General features: G+C 38.4%; 1 protein-coding gene across 1 annotated transcript in view; it reads left to right on the top strand.

Annotated features, from left to right (window-relative positions):
• The window catches only part of LOC306860752 (chemokine-like protein TAFA-1), a gene marked incomplete at both ends in the record, with an annotated part of 49434 nt that extends 37612 nt beyond the window's left edge, over positions 1-11822 (top strand). The window contains 3 exons of the mRNA XM_079402629.1: positions 7084-7224; positions 11190-11314; positions 11796-11822. Of these exons, the coding sequence (XP_079258755.1) occupies positions 7084-7224; positions 11190-11314; positions 11796-11822 (293 nt within the window). The remainder of the gene's footprint in view (positions 1-7083; positions 7225-11189; positions 11315-11795) is intronic.
• Between the last annotated feature and the right edge of the window lie 9571 nt (positions 11823-21393).

Raw genomic sequence — 21393 nt, 5'->3', positions numbered from 1 at the left:
CTGCATCTGCTTTTTAGTAATGTAACATGCACCAACTAGCTTCCCATCAGTTTATAAATTAATATTTGTAGTTTAATATTTAGGAATAGTTATTATTCTTATTAATTTTTGAATAGTCATGCTGATACATAATCTTAATTGCAATTCTTATTGTGATGAGTGGGGCTGGGCCGAGAGCCGTGGGACCGGAGCGAGGTCGGTGGAGCTTAATTATAATGATCGACACCTGCGCCACTCACCGGTCTCGAGTCCCACGGAGGAGCTCCGGAAGCATAAAAGGAGGAGTGACAGTGGAAGACGAGAGAGGACCAGGCCTTGACTTTTATTTTTGTGTTTTGTGTGCGCCAGTCGTCCGCGAGGAGCTGCCGCTTACTTTCATTTTATTGTGTGTTTATTTTATTATCAAAGTCTTTGAATGTTCAACGGTTCCCACCTCCTCCTTCCCGTATCTACGAACTGTATTACAATAATATGTATCAGAAATATCACAATTGGATTTTTCCCACAAAACGTGCAGCCCTACATTATGACGTAAAATGATTAAGACATAGGCCGATTTAAGATTTTGCACTATTTCTAGGTCACTAATCAAATAAGTAAACATGTGACTATTTGTACAGATGGTCAGATGTTCTTGCTTCCACTGAAGCTCAAGATGCTCTTTGGATCATCTCAATCATCATGCTGGAGAATACCAGGTTTTACACAATCTTATGGAGTTCATGCAGCTCAAGAGCTGCTGTCATTAAAGCAAAAAGAGCAAATTCTACAACAAATTAGTGTCATTTTTCAGTTAAACTTTTCATTCAATTTGTAATAAAAAATGCAAAACAGCATAATTTTCACTAATGGTCTCAGACTTTTGGTTCCAATGTACAGTGTGCGCACACACGCTGACATAAGGTCCAGTTAATGAAAGCTACTTGACAGTGCTTTACCACAGCTTTAAAAGTCCTCTGACCCTCTGTTTGATATGTTGAGTAGGAAGGAGCCACACGGAGGCCTATACGAGATAACGTTAAGCCCCTGAGGTTCAGCAATCAATTTTTAGCGAGTCACACGAAGTGACAGAATACAAAAAGCAATCACGTCCCTGCATGGATCTGAGCTGTCCACTGTCACCTGCTTAAACATTCAGAAGCACTCTAAAATATTCTGATGTGCTGTTAAAACAGTCGACAGGCAGCGCTCTGTTCCTGTCTTCTTTGTGTGTCTCTCCCCTCCTGTTTTGACTAACTTCAATCTAGAGGTAATGAGAGCCTAAGAAGTTGGAGACAGAGAAGCTATTTACATTTTTATTGATTTTTGAAAGTGCATTTAACATTTTTATTCTCCCCTTTCCCCCACTCTTTTGAAATCCCCAAATGAGAGGCCCACTGCTCTATTTACGCTCATTGAGGAATGAAGATATTTTAGTCAGGAGCTCCTGCATTTTCTCCCTCTCTTGATAGATCAAAGCGGAAACTGGGTCTGTCTTATGTAATTAAGACTAGGCATTAAAGAAAACAAACCCTTGTGAATTCTGACTGAAGCCCCACCGGGAAATGGAGTATTTTTCATAATTAAGGAAGCACAAACAAGGCCTACTCAACAATCCACAATAGTTCTCAGTGGATCATTATTGTTTCCTGATTTCCACAATGCCATTTGTCTGTTTGACTCCTCAAAGCCAAACCTTCTAGTTACAGTATGGCCATGTTGTTAGAAGGTGCACATATTGTATTTACTTGTATTGTACATACATATTGTATGCCATTTTCCTTACTGGATCTGGATAATTTTTGACCTCTTCTGGACTGAAGATGACGGTTAATTTTTAAATTCTTGTATTATTTTTACATTTTTGTATAAAATTTCACAATTTGGTAGGCCGTGCTCGATGACACGCGGTGTGTATCCATTATATGTTGCTACATAAAAACACTAAAAAAAAACAAAAAAACTGAACATTTTATTTATTTAAAAAACCAATATCATATTTGATCTAGCAAATTCATTAAGTGCCATATCTTTCTCTATACGTATAGCCCTGACGACTGGCTTGCTGGTGCTAAAGTTTAAAACAATTAAGCCAAAAATTAAAATGATAATTTACTCACCATCATGTTATTCTCAATCAACAGGACTTTCTTTCTTAAACCAAACACCAAGGGAGAAACGTTCCGATATTTGCTGTTTTCCATACAGTAAACTGTCAGCGGGCTTTTAGGCTTTAGAAATAAAACAAAACACCGTAAGAGTGGTCTATTTGATTCGTGTGCTGTTGTTGATGTTATTTTCTGTTCCCGGATCTTTGAGTGAGTGAAATGAACTCCGGAACCGAATCAGCGAATGAATCATTCAGACTGGCTTTGTGAACTGAATCAACCGATTCAATTTAAATTTCCGACTCAAAAAGAACGATTCATTCACGAATCGGTCGACACTGCTTGCTTGTCACAGGAATTCAAACATTCAGTGAATAACGACTTTAATTTCAGTCTTTTCTCACATAAATCTGATGTCACTTCATCAGATTTAAAATATAGTGCACAGGTCAGGTCAGAAAAACGAAATGATCGTTAAGTTACGCGACTGCGCCGCTTTCTGTGGAAGACAGAAAGAAGCAACAGAAAGAAGTGGAGAAGCGCTGCAGATAGAAAGAAGATGATGGGCTACAATTTTTTTTTTTTTTTTAGCAGACTTCGCTTAAACTTGGATTAATATTTTAGCTATATAATTAGATTGATCTGATCATTATAATGCGATTTGACTGCTTTAATTTATACTTTATTAAAAGCTTAGCCTATTTCTGACATCTGCAAACTATTTTTCACTTTATTAAAAAAAATACACATTTCAGCATTAGAATAATCTTTCTGTTGGACATCACTCAGAAACATCTGCAAAGTTTTAATTAGTTTACATGGTTACAGGTCCTCTTTATGTTATTAAAAAAGAACTTAAAGGGGACATTCTTAGAACATTTCAAGTAAATAAATACATTTTAAAAAGGGAACCATATGGGAGTATTAGGGGAAGGCTCTGTTTGTTGGGTATGAACTAGAGCTGCTTTCTTGACAACCCACCTCACAATTCACTTCTATTATATTAAAAACAGATTGATCAGGATAATCTTCAAAATGAACAGCATGCTGGTTTGGAACAAAATGAGAGTATGTTAATATGACAATTTTCCATTTTGGATTAACTATCCCTTTAATAATTGATCTCTGTGGGTGTTTTGCACTGATATAAACAGTACTTGAACTGTTTTATCAGTTTTATAATGAGTAGTTCATTTCTCTCCAGTGCGCAGATGTGGTTTTGTCATTTGATTCACCTGTTTGCACAAATCAGTTTTTGACACAAATGTACAGTGGCCTATATGCTTTGAAATGGTAGCAAGTCATCCCTTTGCTGTTCAGTGTATTTCCTGAATATCTTTGTTAAAATAACAATCTATTCAGGTAGCCTTTAATTCAGAGAGCACTGCAGAATGGTGCTCAGTTCAGTGAACAATAGGTCCAATCTGCTCATGAACTGAAGATTTTCCATCTCTATCTGATATATCTGTCTTTTAGCAGAGTGTATTGTAATATTGCACTGTGAATACAGGAACTTACAGGCTGTCATTCTTAAACGACTTCGGTTTATATTAGATCACTCATTGTTAAAGTGCTCTAAAGACAAATAGCAGCAGTTACCCATCATTCCCTTTGTCCTGATCCTACAGAGCCTTTTCTCTTCTATTAGAGGCAGCAAAGCTTTATTAGCATGATTGTTAGAATTTACAGTATTGGCAGAGCATACTGCTGTACCGAAATAGACCATTCAGAAAATAAATAAGGTAAAATAAAAAAAGAAATAAAGGAGAAAACAAAAGAAAAAGAGAAGGAATATATAAAAGGAAAACATAAAAATAAATAACTTAAGTTAGTCAACTTAATAAGAAAGCACTGAAGGGGTGATTTAAAAAAGGGACAAGAAAAAATAAAATAAATTAAGTAAATAAAGGAATATTAGATTTTAATGGGAACTTAAATGAAAGGACAAATATTGGGAATATAAAAGAAAGGGAGAAGTAGAAAATAAAAGCAAAAAAAAAATCAACATAATGTAGGACAAATATAAGGAAAACAAAAGGAAGAGACAAGGCATAAATAAATAATAATAATAAAAAAATTAATGATATGTAAATAAAGAAATAATGAAGGATAACGTCTCGGTTACATAGGTAACCCTCGTTCCCTCGAACGGAGACGTACGTCGGACTGACAGACGAATAGGAATCTCGCTAGAGAGGCCAATCTGCTTCGAGTGTAACTAAAGCGAGCCAATGCACATTGGCATGCAATCATATGCAGCAGCTGCTCACCTCGCAGAGCGGGTACATAATGAGCAGCAGGTGCGTTGCATCTTCAGGTTTTCACTGAGGAGCCGAACAGGTAAGGCGGCAGCATCAGCGGGGTCCAGCGACTGTGGCGACAGGACGTACGTCTCCGTTCCCTCCTTCAGGGAACGAGGGTTACCCATGTAACCGAGACGTTCCCATTCAGTCGGTCACATTCGACGCACGTCGGACTGACCGACGAATAGGAATCCCTACCAAAGCGCCACAGGAGCTGCCCCCTTCCAGCGCTCTGTAGCAAGCCTCCTGTACCCCCTTGCTTAAGGACGGTGGGACAGGGCAAACACAGAGAGTGTCAATCACTGCTGTTCACCAAAACCCATTCAGTGAGACTATTGGATAACACTAGGAAAGCGTACCCTTTCATTGGAATGGACCGCAGCGGAAGCCACATCCTTCCCCGAAGGAGTTATGTGGAGAAGTACATATGGACTAACCCCGTAGGACTGTACTACATATGGAAGTACTGGGGTGACTCCAATCTGACGAGAGGTGGGTTCTCCCAGATGATGGATACAATGGAGTAAAGGTCTGGCGCCAAATGGTCCGCCACGTCTGGCTGCCGAAGGGTGATCGGAGGACTCAACAGGGTCTGCCTTGTAGGGACTCTCTGAAGCAATAAGCGCATGTAACGCAGCAAGCCGACACTAAGTCGGGACCTCTCCGTGCCTCTGACCTGAGGTGAGAACACGGGAGGAGACCGGCTCGACACGAAGGCTGTAGAATCTAGCGAACGTGTTAGGTGTCGCCCAGCCCGCAGCTCTACAAATATCTGTCAGCGAGGCACCACGAGCCAGCGCCCAGGAGGATGCCATGCCTCTCGCAGAGTGGGCATGCAACCTGAGCGGGCAGGGCACGCTTTGTGCTTGGTAAGCCAAGGCGATGGCATCCACTATCCAGTGGGCCATCCTCTGCTTGGAGACAGCCTTTCCCTTCTGTTGGCCTCCGTAACAGACAAAGAGCTGGTCTGAGGTCCCGAGGCTTTGAATTCTGTCTATGTACAGTCGCAAAGCACGAACTGGACAGAGCAAAGCCAGGGCTGGGTCTGCCTCCTCCGGGGGCAGCGCTTGCAGGCTCACTACCTGGTCCCTGAAGGGAGTGGTAGGAACCTTGGGCACATAGCCAGGCTGGGGTTTCAGTACCACGTGGCCGTCACCCGGCCCGAACTCTAGGCATGATTCGTCGACTGAAAATGCCTGCAGGTCCCCTACCCTCTTGATGTAGGCCAATGCAACCAGCAACAAAGTCTTCATAGACAGAATCTTTAAGTCTGCTGACTGCAAAGGCTCAAAGGGAGCAATCTGGAGTGCTCGCAGCACCAGAGCAAGGTCCCAAGAGGGTAAGGAGGGGAGTCGAGGAGGATTTAACCGTCTCGCCCCCCTAAGGACCCTGACGACCAGGTTGTGCTTACCACCAGACTTACCATCGATGTGGTCGTGGCATGCAGAAATAGCGGCAGCATGAACTGTGAGGGTGGAGGGAGACAGCCTATGCTCCAACCCTTGCTGCAAGAAAGAAAGCACGACACCGATCGAACATCTTTGGGGGTCTTCTCGGCGAGAAGAACACCACTCGACAAACAGGTTCCACTTCAAGGCGTAAGCACGTCTCGTAGACGGTGCACGTGCCGAAGCGATGGTGTTAAGTACCTCAGAGGGTAAGTCACCTAGAACCTCCGCGTCCCGTCCAGGGACCAGACATGAAGTTTCCAGAGGTCTGGACGCGGGTGCCAAAGGGTGCCCCATCTCTGAGAAAGAAGATCCTTCCTCAGAGGAATTCACCAGGGAGGGGCTGTCGCGAGGAGCGTGAGTTCTGGGAACCAGGTCCGGTTGGGCCAATAGGGCGCAACTAGCAGGACCTGCTCCTCGTCCTCCCTGACTTTGCACAAGGTTTGTGCAAGTAGGCTCACTGGGGGAAACGCATATTTGCGAAGAGAGATCACAAAAGAGATCGTCCTGCAGAGACACTTTTAGTTTTATCACTTCCCGCAGAGAACAACTGTTCGGCTCCGAAGCGAAAAGCTGAAGATGCAACGCACCTGCTGCTCATTATATACCCGCGCTGCGAGGTGAGCAACTGCAGCATATGATTGCATGCCAATGTGCATTGGCTCGTTTTAGTTACACTAGAAGCAGATTGGCCTCTGTAGCGAGATTCCTATTCGTCGGTCAGTCTGACGTACGTCGAACGTGACCGACTGAATGGGAATTTTTAAAAATGGACAAGGAAGAAATATAAAATAATAAAGTAAGTAAAGAATACTTCAATGAGAACATAAAATAAAGGAACAAATAAACTCAATCAAAAGAACTGAATGGAAAAATAAAGGAAAGGGACAAGGAAAAAATAACAGAACAAAATAATAAGGTTAATATTCTGTAAGAACAATGTACTGAAAAAAAATACACAAAATATATTAAAATCAAATAATAAAATATGGTATACCGTACAAAATATGTCTCATCTCTCATATATATCTCACTCCCTCTTCTCTTTTCTCTTCTGCTTCTAAAGCACTACCTCATCCTCCCTAAGCAGTGTCTGCAGTGTCTACATTGAAACGCATAATGAATTATGTGGCAATATAAGGGGACCATGAAAGATGACATGCATGAGATAATGATTGCAAATGTAGATCCACGTGGTGAGTCAGGAGTTTTTGTTTGTTTACCAATGGCTTTGTCTTTCGACAGAAGGAGGGACATGCGAGGTGATTGCGGCACACAGGTGCTGTAACAAAAACAAGATTGAAGAGAGATCTCAGACAGTGAAGTGCTCCTGTTTACCAGGGAAAGTGGCAGGAACCACCAGGAATAAACCCTCCTGTGTTGATGGTAAGTGAAGAGACGGCGACCATGGATGAAGTCGTAAAGGGATAATTCACACCAAAATCAAAATTATCTGAAAGTTTACTCACATCCAAGTCATCCAAGATGTAGGTGAAGATCTGTTTCTTACTTGGTGCAGATGTGTAGAAATTTAGCACTATATCAGTTGCTCACCAGTGGATCCTCTGCAGTGAATGGGTGCCACCAGAATGAGAGTCCAAACAGCTGATAAAAACATAATAATCCACAAGCAATCCACACAACTCCAGTACATAAATTAACATCTTGTGAAGTAAAAAGCTACATGTTTTTAATAAAGTTAAAGTCCATCATTAGGACGTTTTTCATCAAATTGCTTTCTCCAGTGAAAATGCCATCTTGTCTGAATCAGGAGATAAATATGCACACATTAAGCATGGTTTAAAAACAAAAATAGTCCAAAACAGTTCTAAACAACTATGTATGTTGGTGGATTTTGATGTGAGAGGACAACAGGGGATGGACTTTTTACTTGAGGAAGCGTTAGTTTGGATTATAGATTTGTGTTTTGGCCAGAAGTGACAGTTTTAAGTTAAAATGTCTTAATGATGGATTTGTTTCTTACAAAATGCAGTTTTTCCCTTCATGAGATGTTAATTGATGGACTAGAGTTTTGTGGATTATTGTGACTGTGTTTTTATCAGCTCAGCTGTTTGGACTCTCATTCTGACGCCACGCATTCACCAAACCTGTTCTGATCAAGAACCAAACTCATCAACATGTCATGTCATTTGTTTTATGTTGTTAGAAATGTAACAGATGCTCGACTGTTTTAAACCATTTCAATGCAGCTTTGCAGTGTGTAAACAGGCTTGCACAGTGCAGCTGTGCTTAAACACACTCTGTGCAGCTGTGTAAAGCTGCAAGGTGCTCCAAAAGACTGTGGAGCATTTTAAGGTGTGGTATGTTGGAAGAAACTCTGTTCAGGGTCGCTCTTGCAGTGTCCCTGCCCTAGAAAAGCTCAGATCCTCAGGGCTTTTCATTATTAATGCTCTGTCCTTATGACAAACGAGCTGCTGTAAACTAACACTTCTGGGAGAACATCTCACTCGCAACGCACTCAGAGATAATCAAAGAACATTAACTTTGACTGAATCTCGCGGTGGAGCATCCCACCTTTTCCCCATGTCAAGCTCGTTAGGATATTCTATTCCTAAAGGTGAAGTGTGTTGTTTTTTGGATATTAAAACTCCTAAAGGCTCAGCTTGAATGGATTCTAGCATCATTTACTCATCGTCATGCCTTTCCAAACCTGTGACTTTCTTTATTCTGTGGAAAGGAGATGTTAAACAGAATCACAGCATCAGTCACCATTCGCTGTCATTGTATGGGGGAAAAAAAAAACGATGACTGAGGCTGTATTTCATTAAATAGCAAGGGATAAATCAATAGCCTCATGATTTAAGAAAAAAGTCTGTACAAACTCTGCAAGACATAAATATATAGGCAGCTGCTGTTTCCATCTTTACAGGCCGCAGTGTGTTGTCTAATAAAGTTCAGAGGCATGAGGTGTGTGTGTGGATGAGACTTTTCCCCTGATATTTGTGTGTATGTGTGTGGGATTTCTGTAGTTTATATTTTACCAAAAAAGAAAGAAAGAAAAAATTCACAATGATGGTCTGTGCTCTGAAAAAAATCTTGATTTATTTAAAGCAACAGGGAAAAAGCAAAGGCGTTTGGTCCAAAGATGCCTTAAGTTACTTGGAACTTTAAGTTGTTGCTGGTTTACCTTTAAAAAAAATACAATTTCTGCCAAGGAAGTAATTAAAAAACAATGGCAAAAAGATTCTGGAAGCTTTATCCACATTTTTAAAGGTATCCCATATTTGTTTTTATGATTTGAAATGGTAATTTTAACTGAAATAATTAAGTAATACATTCATTAAATTTATATTTTTATTAATTTATTTTCATCTTCCAGCACTAACTGCAAGTAACGATAGACTAATATTTTATATATACAGATTCTGCCAAAATGTTATTTATAAACAACGGCAGAAAGATTCTGGAAGCTTTAACCACGTTTTTGAAGAAGTTCCCATATTATTATTTTTTGAAGATTTGAAAGTAATCATAATCAGTTAATAATCCATTATGAGTTAAATAATCTTATAGAAACATAATATAAACTAATATTTGTAATAATGTATTAAGGTTTTGTAGCAGTAACATTAACTTAAGTGGCTATTTACATTAATTTCTTAATTATTTTAATTTATTATGGTCTTGCAGCAGTAGCTTTATAATATTTTAGCAGTAACTAGGATTAAAAATGCTAAATTTTGTTGCATTTTATTATCTCTGGTTCCTAGTAAAACCGAGATGACACATTTACTGAGGTGTCACTGAGATGATGGCCATTAATACTGGTCCGTGTTCTCGCTCCTCTCATTCACATTGATATTCTAGGATATGAGGCTGAAGGCTAACTCTCCCTCTCTCTGTCAAAGGAGTACACGACATTGAAGGCTACATGTTATGTATGAGATGCTTTGTTTACTTTTTGGAGGATAAGAGACCTCAGTAAAGTGAATTTTTATCAAAAAACATAGCTCTTGCCTGAGGTTATGTTTTCCATGGATTTTGTTTATTGCTGTGTGTCCTTGGCCATGCTGATCTGGCAAAAACAGGAAGAGCAGTGTTAGGTTCGCCTCAGCCAGTGCTGTGACTATTGTACATGTGTGCAAGGTCTATAAAGCATGAACGTTTGTTTATCCTTTAAAAATATCCATGGAGAAAGGGTTGAGCACAGGTTCACCCATTATCACGGACAAGGAGTAGTGACAAACTTGTCATGTACTTGTCAGAATATTAATAACGTAAGTGCATTATATTATATACTCATGTAACACTCTCTCCTTAAACGTTGGCTGTTCGATGTTATATAGCATTACCATGATGCATTATTGTATCATATTCTAACATATTCATACTGATGCAAAGATAAGATGTTCTCAAACCCCTGAGCACCTGCTTCCTTAATGGTCTCTACTCTTTCGCCATCTGGTGATGATCATAAATTTCACAAAGTGGGAAAAGTGATATTTTTACAAGGATGCTTCTGTTTCAAGCAACTGAAATGACATAAAACTTTCCATTGTAATGGCAGTAAATTGACCTTCATTTTATATAAATATAGAATATAGACCATGTAATTCTTCATAAGATTTCCTACGACTACAAGGTGAAGTGATTTAAGTGAATGAATCGGCATGAGATTTCATTTCAGAATAATACATTTCATAAAGTGCCACTCTGTGAAATGGCTGTGCTCCTACTGACCGCAGACATCCACTGAGGCTATTCAAGCACATTAGATTCAAGTCAATTTTATTTGTATAGCTCTTTTCACAACATATTGTTTCAAAGCAGCTTTATAGAAAATTGTACCTTAAAGCCCCAATGAACAAGCCAAAGGCAAGAACAAAAATCCATAAAATGTTTAAGAGAAAAGCTTCCTTGAGAGGAACCAGACCCTGCTGGAAAAAGCCATCCTCCTCTGACAAAGCACATATTACAATAAATACACATGACAAATATTATCGTTAAATATTATATGTAATACTGTGTGCTTTGTATATGCTTTAATGTGTTCATTAAATAAATCCACTAACCACTGACTCATACTTTATAGACAAAACAAAACATTTGTCAAAATATCTTCTTTCAGGTTCCACAGAAGAAAGAAAGTTATGACAGAATTTTTATTTAAAAATTACTTTTAATTAAATGTAGACAATGCTTAGAATATATATGCATAACAATCTATCCTAAAACACTTGGAGTAATGCAGTCAGTTAATGAAGCATCCTCCGACATGTAAGTATTATATGTCAGATGGTCAAGGAGCAGTCGATCATGGAGAATGGAACATTACACTGTTTTAAGTCAGATGCCAGTGAGAGTCTAACCCAATTATGATCTGCTCACAGCCTCCATAGTGATTGGGAAGTGGTGGTGTGAGATGGAGCCGTGTCTGGAGGGAGAGGAATGCAAGACTCTACCAGATAACTCCGGCTGGATGTGCTACTCCGGAAACAAAATCAAAACCACCAGGGTGAGATTTAGAGCAGCCAAAAACATGTGTTACTTTAGCTGTTTAACAATACAAGACTCTTGGTGGTGCAGCATGTGATTGCATGATGTTAATGTGTGTGTGTGGCCCATCCGTTTTTTCTTTTTTGTTTATGTTTTTTACCTATTTCACTGAAATATATTATTAATAAAAAAACAGAATACAGAACAATAAATAAACAACCCTCCTACACCTGAATGGCTGCAGGCAGGTGTGTTGGACGCTGGAAGTATTATAAAAATAGAAGAGCTACACACTGCTGGATCTCACTAGAAATCCAATAGCAGCGATTCGGTCATGTAACTTCCCTCAAGCAGAAAATGACACTTAAATAATTGTTTTAAATAAAGGAGTCAATCAGAGTATTTCTTCAGGTAACCAATAAGGTCATTTCTATAAAAGCAGATGTTAATTTTTTTCTTACATTCTTATTTTTTATTTTATTTTTTTATTTTTTTTACAGAATACCCACCCTTACACATCCTTGTAGCAGATGTAATGTTACTGCAAGCTCATAATGGAGGAACTTTACGAAGGTTTTTGATATTATTCCTTCTTTCTGTCACAATTGTGATTCAGTCAAGGCATAAAATGACTGATAGAAAACAGACAAATTATGGATTTCAAAGGCGTAGACACTATGGTACATTTGTGAACTTATAATAAATTATGATAATTCCAATCGCATTTAGTTAGTCTGTTAGATATGTTGCTGCAAATTATTCAAACTTGCTTTCGTATTACTCATCCAGCTTTTATTTACTGTACAGGGAAACATCCAAGACGACAAGATGAATTAAGTTTTCTCAACTCTAAACCAACAGACATGTGTTTAAGGACTTGAAATGGAGTCCTCTGCTCATAAATCCATCTGTCTCAGACTAACACGGACACCAGACTTTCTACAAAAATCTTTGTGCCATTGAACACTGCTGGTTCTTTCGTTGTGTTGTTTTTGTTTGACATTTGTCAAATATTTGTTTCCTCTCAATGAGTCCTGGATAATTAAACTTGTATCCCTTTGTGTGGAGTGCACTCAAACCAGCTATACTTAATAATCTTCAACTGTAAATTCTTGGATGTTCCTATGTCTCCGGAAGAACATATTAATTCTCCTACTATATGTAGTGAAACTGGCTTCCTGTTCGTGTGGATTTTCAGAAGAGGATTGATCTTCATCAAGCAAGTTTAATTAAGACACTTTGTGCATTGACTGTGAGTAAAATGCTGAGGAGCACATGTACATGGAAGGACCGATCCAGTCCGGAAATGTTCCTCTGTTTCCTGGAACGTTATACCAGTTTCAGAATTAATTCTGGTGGTGATACTAAAACCAAATAGTGCAAAGGAACAGTCTTGTTTACATATTCTTGTCCGCTGTTCTGTTGATTGGTTAAAGATGCTGTTTTTATTATTATTTTTGGGCTTCAGTAATATTTTGACAAATTGAGTCATCAAGGCTTAACTGAAGTGTTCTGAGAATTTACATGTTTAATGAAAAACTGATAGACCGTCACTTTGGCTGCAGCAATATATAAAAGTTGTGGATTTATTACTGAAGTTAATGAAGCCTGATTGAAATATGCTGGTGCATGCACATATAAAATACCATGACATTTATATATTCTGAATCAAATTCATTTTCCGTTGTTCAAATATTCCTTCATTAAATGTTACAAGACCTATTAAGACCATTCTGTATATTGGGGGATCTGGTCGTTTGAATGGACCCCAGGAAAGCAGGTGGAGGGTCTCTGAATGTGTAGGCTGGCAGTCCACACTGAAGGACACTGTGGAAATTCTGACACCCGCTGGGACATTTACCTGTCGTTTACATTCAGAAATAGTCCTCTCTGCTCAAAGTAACTGAGGGCCAGAGCACTCACTCACTCTGAATATGTAGCTCCAGCATTTTAAGCAGGGAGCTGTGAACATAAGAGCCTCCGTGTTGCTGTCGGCATGCAGAAAGAAGGCTCTAACTACAAGCTGAGTGAATACAGATCACTACATTTACAGTCCTCCGCATGGGACAGCAGAGGATGAACTTTAGCCCTCACCTTCAGCGGAGCTTTAGTGGACTTTCAAGCAGTTGACTACAGAATATCAGAGTGGAAAATGAATACAAGGAAATCTTAAGCAAATATCAGCATTATCTCTGACTGGCTGAGCTTTTGCTAGTATGGTTTTTGCTAAATTGAAAAAGTGTTTTAGAAAAGATGAAGAGGAATCACAGTATTATTTTTAAGAACATAAATGGAAGGAATAAGCTGATCTAATTCCAGTCTTCAACATCATTATATCATAGTTTCCGTGCTCAGATTTGATTGTCTGAGCATTGTTCCAAGAGTGCTCATACAGTCCAGGAGCACTGGGACTTTTCACTGTTTGTATCACTGCACTTGTCTGTGTTTGCATGTTCAAAACTGTCTGTGCATTAATAGTGGGGATTTCACAGTGTTACTTTCCACAGTTTGCATCAGAGAGAGGGCAGGTCACTGAATGATTCATTCAACCAATTTGTTAAAAATGGATTCATTCAGAAACGTAACAAGTAACTGTCTTTATAAGTGAATCACTAAATCATTATTTCAACTGATTCATAACATTGACTCATTAAATTGTTTTATTCAACAAGTTTGATCAAAAGAACTGATTCATTCAGGAAATGGTTGTGTCTGAATTTGCATACCCTAGAGACCAGCTGCTTCTTTAGAATAAGTACTCTCATTGCCATGAGACCTACTAGCATCGGTTGTATTGCTTTACTGCCATTCACAACTCTCCCATGGCCTCATGGGATAGTAAAGTATTCACCAGATGCAAACTTCAGAAATTTATTAGAAATATTTTTTTTTTTTGAGAAATAAAGACATAATGATCTTTTCAAAAACTGTTTTTTTTTTGCCTACTATATTGTAGGGATGTATTATATATAGCCACTGTCTTTATGTGTGAAGCATTTAACCATTATTTTAACCAATTTGTTGAAAAACATTGATTCATTTAGGAGCCAAACAAGTGCCTGCTTTAATAAGTGAGTCACTGTATCGTTTACTCAACTGATTCGTTCACACCAGGACTCATTGAGGGCTCATTGCTAGGAAATGATTCTGCTTTGATTGATTTTCGTATTTTCATTGGCAGAGCAAGTAACTGACAAAACTGTGTCTAATATTTCTTGCTTACTGAACTGCATAAAAGTAATATCTCCCACTGCAGCCTCGTGCATATGGATGAATCACAGCCCTTCTGCCTGTGTGATATTGCTTTATTATAAAACACCTACCAATTTTTCAGATTTCTATCTACTGAAACTGGACATTTTGCCACATAAGTTAGCCATTAAAATCATCAAAACTCTCAAACAAGCAATTCCTTCTGTAATTTAAGCACATGTACATGTATATGGGTGGTTGACAACATGCCCATGGATCTTTTGAATCAGTGTCATAATTTTATAAGAGGAAGTGTATATCTGGGTCACCATTTCTTAAAAAATAAAAAATGTTTTAATCACATCTTTGCCTCTATTAGTTCATGTTAAATGGTTAAGTACAGTTGAAACAGTCTGTCAGTAATACGAGCTCACAAAAACAGCATGCATAATAATTATAACAGAAAATAAAATAAATAATTGCAACAGAAAAAAAACAGTTAAACACTGATAGGAAAGTGCAGCATGTCACATCACAGTGTTTCATGTCAATTACCAATACACATATTTCCCAGGATTTCTACCACTTCCAACCTCCAGTGCTTTTTTTTTTGGAAAGGCAAAGGTATTCATATGCACCGTGAGTTCTTCAGAAACAAAGTGTTGGAAAAAAACATATCACACATGCTGATGGTTGCTTGTTGAGCTCTTTGAGGTCCAGCAAATGAGGCTATTAAGAATTCAAAGCAGTTTCTGATACAATGAAGCTGCTGGAGCTTTGAAGGATAAAAGCAGCGATGTCCTCCTCATTGCCACAGAGTTAACTGCACTGATATTTGCTCAGAGAGACAATTCTAGGTCTGGAAAGTCTGAAACGCTCCGGTGAGGCTCTCTGTCTGCTCTGCAAGTCTCAATGCCATCACAAAAAGTCATTTATATAACACTTTAAAAGGATGGCAAATGAGATTGCAAATTGGATCCTTTTGAAAATAACTAGCTGGTATTTTTTCCCTGAAATATTCAAAAGAAATACAGAAAACACTAACCAAAATTCTCATGTATGAAATTAAATAATTGATCTAAGAAACGATAGTTTGCCAGTAGAAAAAACAATATTATGAATCATTTGCCAGAAACAATGCATGGTTTGAAGATAAAAACATCCTAATTATAGATTTGTTTATTATAAATGTGAATTTTCACTTCACAAGATGTTAATTGATGGACTGGAGTCGTGTGGATTACTTGTGGATTATTGTGATGTTTTTTATCAGCTCTTGTTCTGACGGCACCCATTCACTGCAAAGGATCCACAATGAAGTATTGTTGTTAAGATTAAGAAACAAACTCATCATCTTGGATGGCCTGTGGGTGAGTGCAGTATGAGTGCTGATCACAACATTTGCTCCCTTGTTTTTGTTGGTAAAGCCCCTCTTTTTGATTCTAATTTAACCGGACATCAGGAGCTTCTTACACAACCCTGTTCTCAATCACAATCATTAATGACCAGCAGAGAGTCAGGAGCTGTCAACGTGTGTGCTGTTTGGAAATGTGCATGCAATACAGGATTAAAACTTCCCCAGAATTACCACCTCTGAGTCTTTCCAAATCAAGTAATGGGTAAGGAATGAATAATTCAAAGAAAAGCAGAGATTTCCAAATCTAAAACATGATTAAGGCATGCACAAAAGCTAAACCAACCAACCTGTTCAAATCTCACACTTGTCTGAGTTGGTTTTTAAAATGCCAGCCATCATTATTCTCTTTCAATCGTGGTACCTCAAGATCAGAACAGCACAGGCTGTGGTGATAGACTATGCGAACCCAAGACTCGCTCTCACCTTTCATTTTCACCTTCTCGCTTCACTTAATTCACAGCCTCCTCTCACACCCAGTTACACAAACAAGACAGGTATCTCTCAACTGCAAACACACACACCAAAACACTTGATCAGAAGGGGCAGCCAAAAAAAGGAAATCACCCAAAAGCATCCTAGACAGCTCATTACAGAGTCTGAGTAGTTCTTCATAAAACACAAAACTAGTTTTAATATTTAAATAAATAAATATGTTTAATGAGGTTAGAACACCCCAAGCCTTTTTCAATAAAGTTTTTATTTTTTTTATCGTTTCTTGTGCATGGCATGGGGCTCAGTTTAGTGTTGTAATTATTGGGACAGGTAACCAACTGTGCAGTTGTAAACACTTTTTAGTCAAAAAAAAAAATTAATCACAAATGAAAATGTCTATAGGGCTGTAAAAAAGAATTACCATGTTAAAATAAGCATTTCCCAACCCTATTCAAAGTCACATGCAAAATCACATTCCTTCACAGTGTATTTTTGTAAAGTCTGCTTATATATTTTTTTAAGTTCATTATGATGATTGCTCTTTTTACAAGTATGCTAAAGTGTTCTTTTCCCACAATTTGAAAATTCTGTCATTTGTTCATTCTAACCAACTCTTTGTGCACTTTGAGTGTATGGAAAAGAGCAGCTTGGATCTCCTTTTGTGTTTGATGGTACAAAGTAAGTCATACAAGTTGGAAATGAGGATGAATAAACAGTGACAGTATCTTAAGACTATCTACAGACTATCTCTTTAAAATAGCACACAGATGTGACATGATGTGTTCCTTTCCTCTGTCCCACTGTGAGTATGATGAAAGGAAGGATTTTTGGTTATTATCTGACCAATGAACACACATTTTGGATATGATTTGCTCCCACATCCATTCTAATTTTCTCCTCCAAAAAAATGGATCCACCTGAGCCTGGTAATGGTAGATTGCTGGTCTAAAATAGTTTATAATTTCATTTTTTTTATTTCCCACAGAGCCAAACAATTTTCTCTGTCTTCCTCCGCTCACTGCTGGATGTAATAAGATGCTGGCATAGCGTGTTGGCATGAGTTCCTCATTTCCTTATTTTAAAGTATGCGAACAATGGCACATCAAGTTATTCAGCTGCACTCTTAATTAACAATGCCACGCAAACAGAAGAGTGAATGTAAAACTCAAGCACCCCACCATTAAGTTCATTATGGACGTCAACATAATTTAAAATCAAGCAGGTATACTTACATCCACTGTCCTCGGTTCTTCTGAAACACTACAGGAGAAAGCTGGCCCTCCCCAGGGGACTGATGCCAGGCACGGCATGCACAAGTAATACCCTGTTTTCTGAATCACACAGAACAATTACTCTCTCCAGGAGAATTCTGTGTCATTAAAATTGAAATGTGTTTATTTTGAAATACATTCAAATTCATCTTCCCTCTTGCCACTTAAACTGTCAGGTATAATTTTATGGGCACTGCAGAGAGAAAAGGTGAAAAAATACCCACATTCCTCATGGTTAAATAACGATGCAGAGAGGCAATGAATGTCCTCAATAATGAATGTTTATTCAATAACACTTGAAAAAATCTCAGGGATTTACATTTGGAACCACCAAATTAATTCTGTGAATTGTCATGCGTCTTAATGAGCCTCGTGATTAATCCTTCAAAACAGTCAGCAGTGACCATGGTGTGAATTAATAACAGACTGGATCCTGCAGTGATCCCCAATATGTGTGTGTAAGCAAACTAATACATCATTTCACAGTTTTTACAGTCATAATTTGAAGCTGAGCCCCCTACTTCCGCAAACCTGAAAAAAAAGGAGTCAAAATTTTAATAAACTCTAATATGATAATGACCTACAACTCAGGAGCACATGGGCTCCAGCATAGTCTGGTTCTCCATCTGTCTTTCTCACACATCCAGATAAACACACACACTCTCACACTCCTCTGTTCTATTTCCATATCAAACAGGGCTTGTTTTGCTCCAAACTTCCATGTTTACTTGCCTCCACTTGCAGGTGGTGTGTCAAGTCAGTCAGATGAAAATGAAGAGACAGGCAGTGCGTTTGTGTGTGCGTGTTGGTAAGAGCTTTATCTTAATATTTGTCTAAATCAGAACCCCAGAAGAAGTTTTGCTGTGCATAAACAACATCAGAGTTAACTTGGTTTCAATTTGGGGAACAACAGATTTTATGATTCAACGTGGTTTAATCAATACAAACAAAACAGACCTGTGATTTCCAAAGATACTTAAAGCCATAGTTCTCTCAAAAATCACCAATTTCTCACTCTTGTGTCCTTTGTAGAAGATTTTTATTCTTCTTGAATTAATATAATACATAGAATTATGCCTATTTGTAAAAAGAAAAGTATTCTACTATTATCTACTATTATTAATCTGACTGTGTGAAACAGGTGTGTGTTGTGGATCGCAGTGAGCCATAAACTACAGAGTGAACTATTTAAAGTTTGAAAAACCCATATATGGAAAAGACTCTGTTCAGGAGCTAGAAATGCATGCATGAAAAGCTATTGATCACCTTTAAGAACATATATATATATATATATATATATATATATAGTAAAAGATCCCTGTCCCAAAATACAACGGAGCATATTCGGAATACTGTGGAACAGCTTCAAGCATATATATACACGAGTGTTACACATATATACACATTCTGGAGTTACCTTTGCAAACGGTAACTCGACTTTGTTGCTTGATCAATAAAGTCTACTGGCTTCAAATCTAAATCTGGCAATTTATTTTTGAACAAGGAAAATTCTACAACACCAACACCTGTGACTTTTTTTTTTTTCTGTGAAGCACAAAAGATATTTTGGAAAATATACTATATTACTGTTCAAAAGTTTGGGGTAAGAAGCATTGTTTTTGGAAAAAATCTTATGCTCACCCAAAAATACAACTGTAAAAACAGTATTATTGTGAAATATTATTACAATTTATAATAACTGTTTTCTATCTGGATATATATTAAAGTGTCATTTATTCCTGTGATGCAAAGCTACATTTTTAGCATCACTACTACAGTCTCCAGTGTCACGTGATCCTTAAAAAAATCATTCTAATATGCTGATTTGCTGCTCAAGAAACATTTCTTATTATTCTCAATGTTAAAAACAGTTGCTGCTTAATATTTATGTGGAAACTGTGATACTTTTTCAGAATTCTGGACAAATAAAGTAAAATAAAACAGCATTTATTTGAACGAGAAATATTTTGTGAAGTCAATGCTTTGCATCGTTTGAACTCTTTTCACAGTCTTAGTTCTCAGTTCGCATGCTTCTGCTTGAGTGTGCATTTTTGTTGACATTTGCAGGTCTGATTTTAAAATATGCTCGTGTGAAATTATGAGTTGTCATCACATGTCCACAGAAGTGTTGCTTTACCTCGTGACCTAAGTGGGGAAGAAGAGCCAAGATGCACTTTAGATGATATTCCATATGACACGTAGAGTTGGCAATGAATAAATAGATGAAAACTGATGCATTTACAGTCCAAACAAGCATCATTGCTGGGACATTCAGCCCAAAACATCTGGCGATGAAGCTCTGACATACGTGTGGTCAGCTATATTTCTAAGAGTGGACTCTTCTCTATAGACCAGGCCTTACAACTCACCTTGGTAGTTTTGATTTTGTTCCCAGAGCTGCAGGACCAGCCGGTGAGGTCAGGCAACACTTTACACTCTTCACCATTTAAGCATGGCTCCATTTGACACCACCACTTCATCCGCACGATAGACGCTGAAAGGGAAAGAAAAGAAAACCAAGTTATAGATAGGAACAACATAGTACCATCAAAAAATTCTTCATTATTTATATGCATACATACACGTGTATGTATATACAGTAGGGAAAATATTTATTTGATCCCCTGCTGATTTTGTAAGTTTGCCCACTTAAAAAAAAAGTTTATTATTTTTATGGTAGGTTTATTTTAACTGATAGACAGAATATCAAACCGAAAATCCAGAAAAAAAGCAGCATGCAAATGTTAAAAAGAGATTTACATTTTAGTAAGTCAAATAAGTATTTGACCCCTTCACAAAACATGACTTAGTACTTGGTGCAGAAACCCTTGTTGGCAAGCACAGAGGTCAGACGTTTCTTGTAATCGGCCACCAGGTTTGCACACATCTCAGGAGGGATTTTGGTCCACTCGTCTTTACAGATCCTCTCTAAATCATTAAGGTTTCTTGGCTATCTCTTGGAAACTCGAAGTTTCAGCTCCCTCCACAGATTTTCTATGGGATTAATGTCTGGAGACTGGCTAGGCCTCAATGTGCTTCCTCTTGAGCCACTCCTTTGTTGCCTTGGCCGTGTGTTTTGGGTCATTGTCATGCTGGAATACCCATCCACAACCCATTTTCAGTGTTCTGGCTGAGGGAAGGAGGTTCTCATCTAATATTTTATGGTACACGGCCCCGACCATTGGCCCCTCGATGCGGTGAAGTGGAGTGCTTGACTGTGGAGATGGTGTTCTTGGGGTGATAGTCAGCGTTTCTCTTCCTCCAAACACGACGAGTCGAGTTGTTGCCAAAGAGCTCAATTTTTGGTCTCATCTGACCACAGCACATTCTCCCAAGCCTTCTCCAAATCATTAAATTCTTGAGCAGGGGGACGTTGCGGGCGCTGCAGGATTTCAATCCATTGCGGCGTAGTGCGTTACCAATGGTTTACGAATAATCACACCAACAGTTGTCTCCTTCTCACCAAGCATCTTGCTGATGGTCTTGTAGCCCATTCCAGCCTTGTGCAGATCTACAATCTAGTCCTTGATGTCCTCTGACAGCTCTTTGGTTTTGCCCATGGTAGTGGAGAGGTTGGAATGGAAGATACAGATTCTATGGACAGGTGTCTTTTATACACACAACGATCTGAAATTAGGAGTATCTTCTTAAAGTGACAGGTCTAATCTGTGTTCCACATGTGCACATAACCAATCTGCGGGAGCCAAAATTCCTGCTGGTTGGTAGGGGATCAAATACTTAATTGACTAACTAAAATGTAAATCTTTTTTTAACATTTGTATGCTG

The sequence above is a fragment of the Barbus barbus genome (assembly GCF_936440315.1).
Source record: "Barbus barbus genome assembly, chromosome: 41".
Taxonomy (NCBI): Eukaryota; Metazoa; Chordata; class Actinopteri; order Cypriniformes; family Cyprinidae; genus Barbus; species Barbus barbus.
Note: the sequence above shows the minus strand (reverse complement) of the source record. Positions and strands in the feature narration are given on the sequence as shown.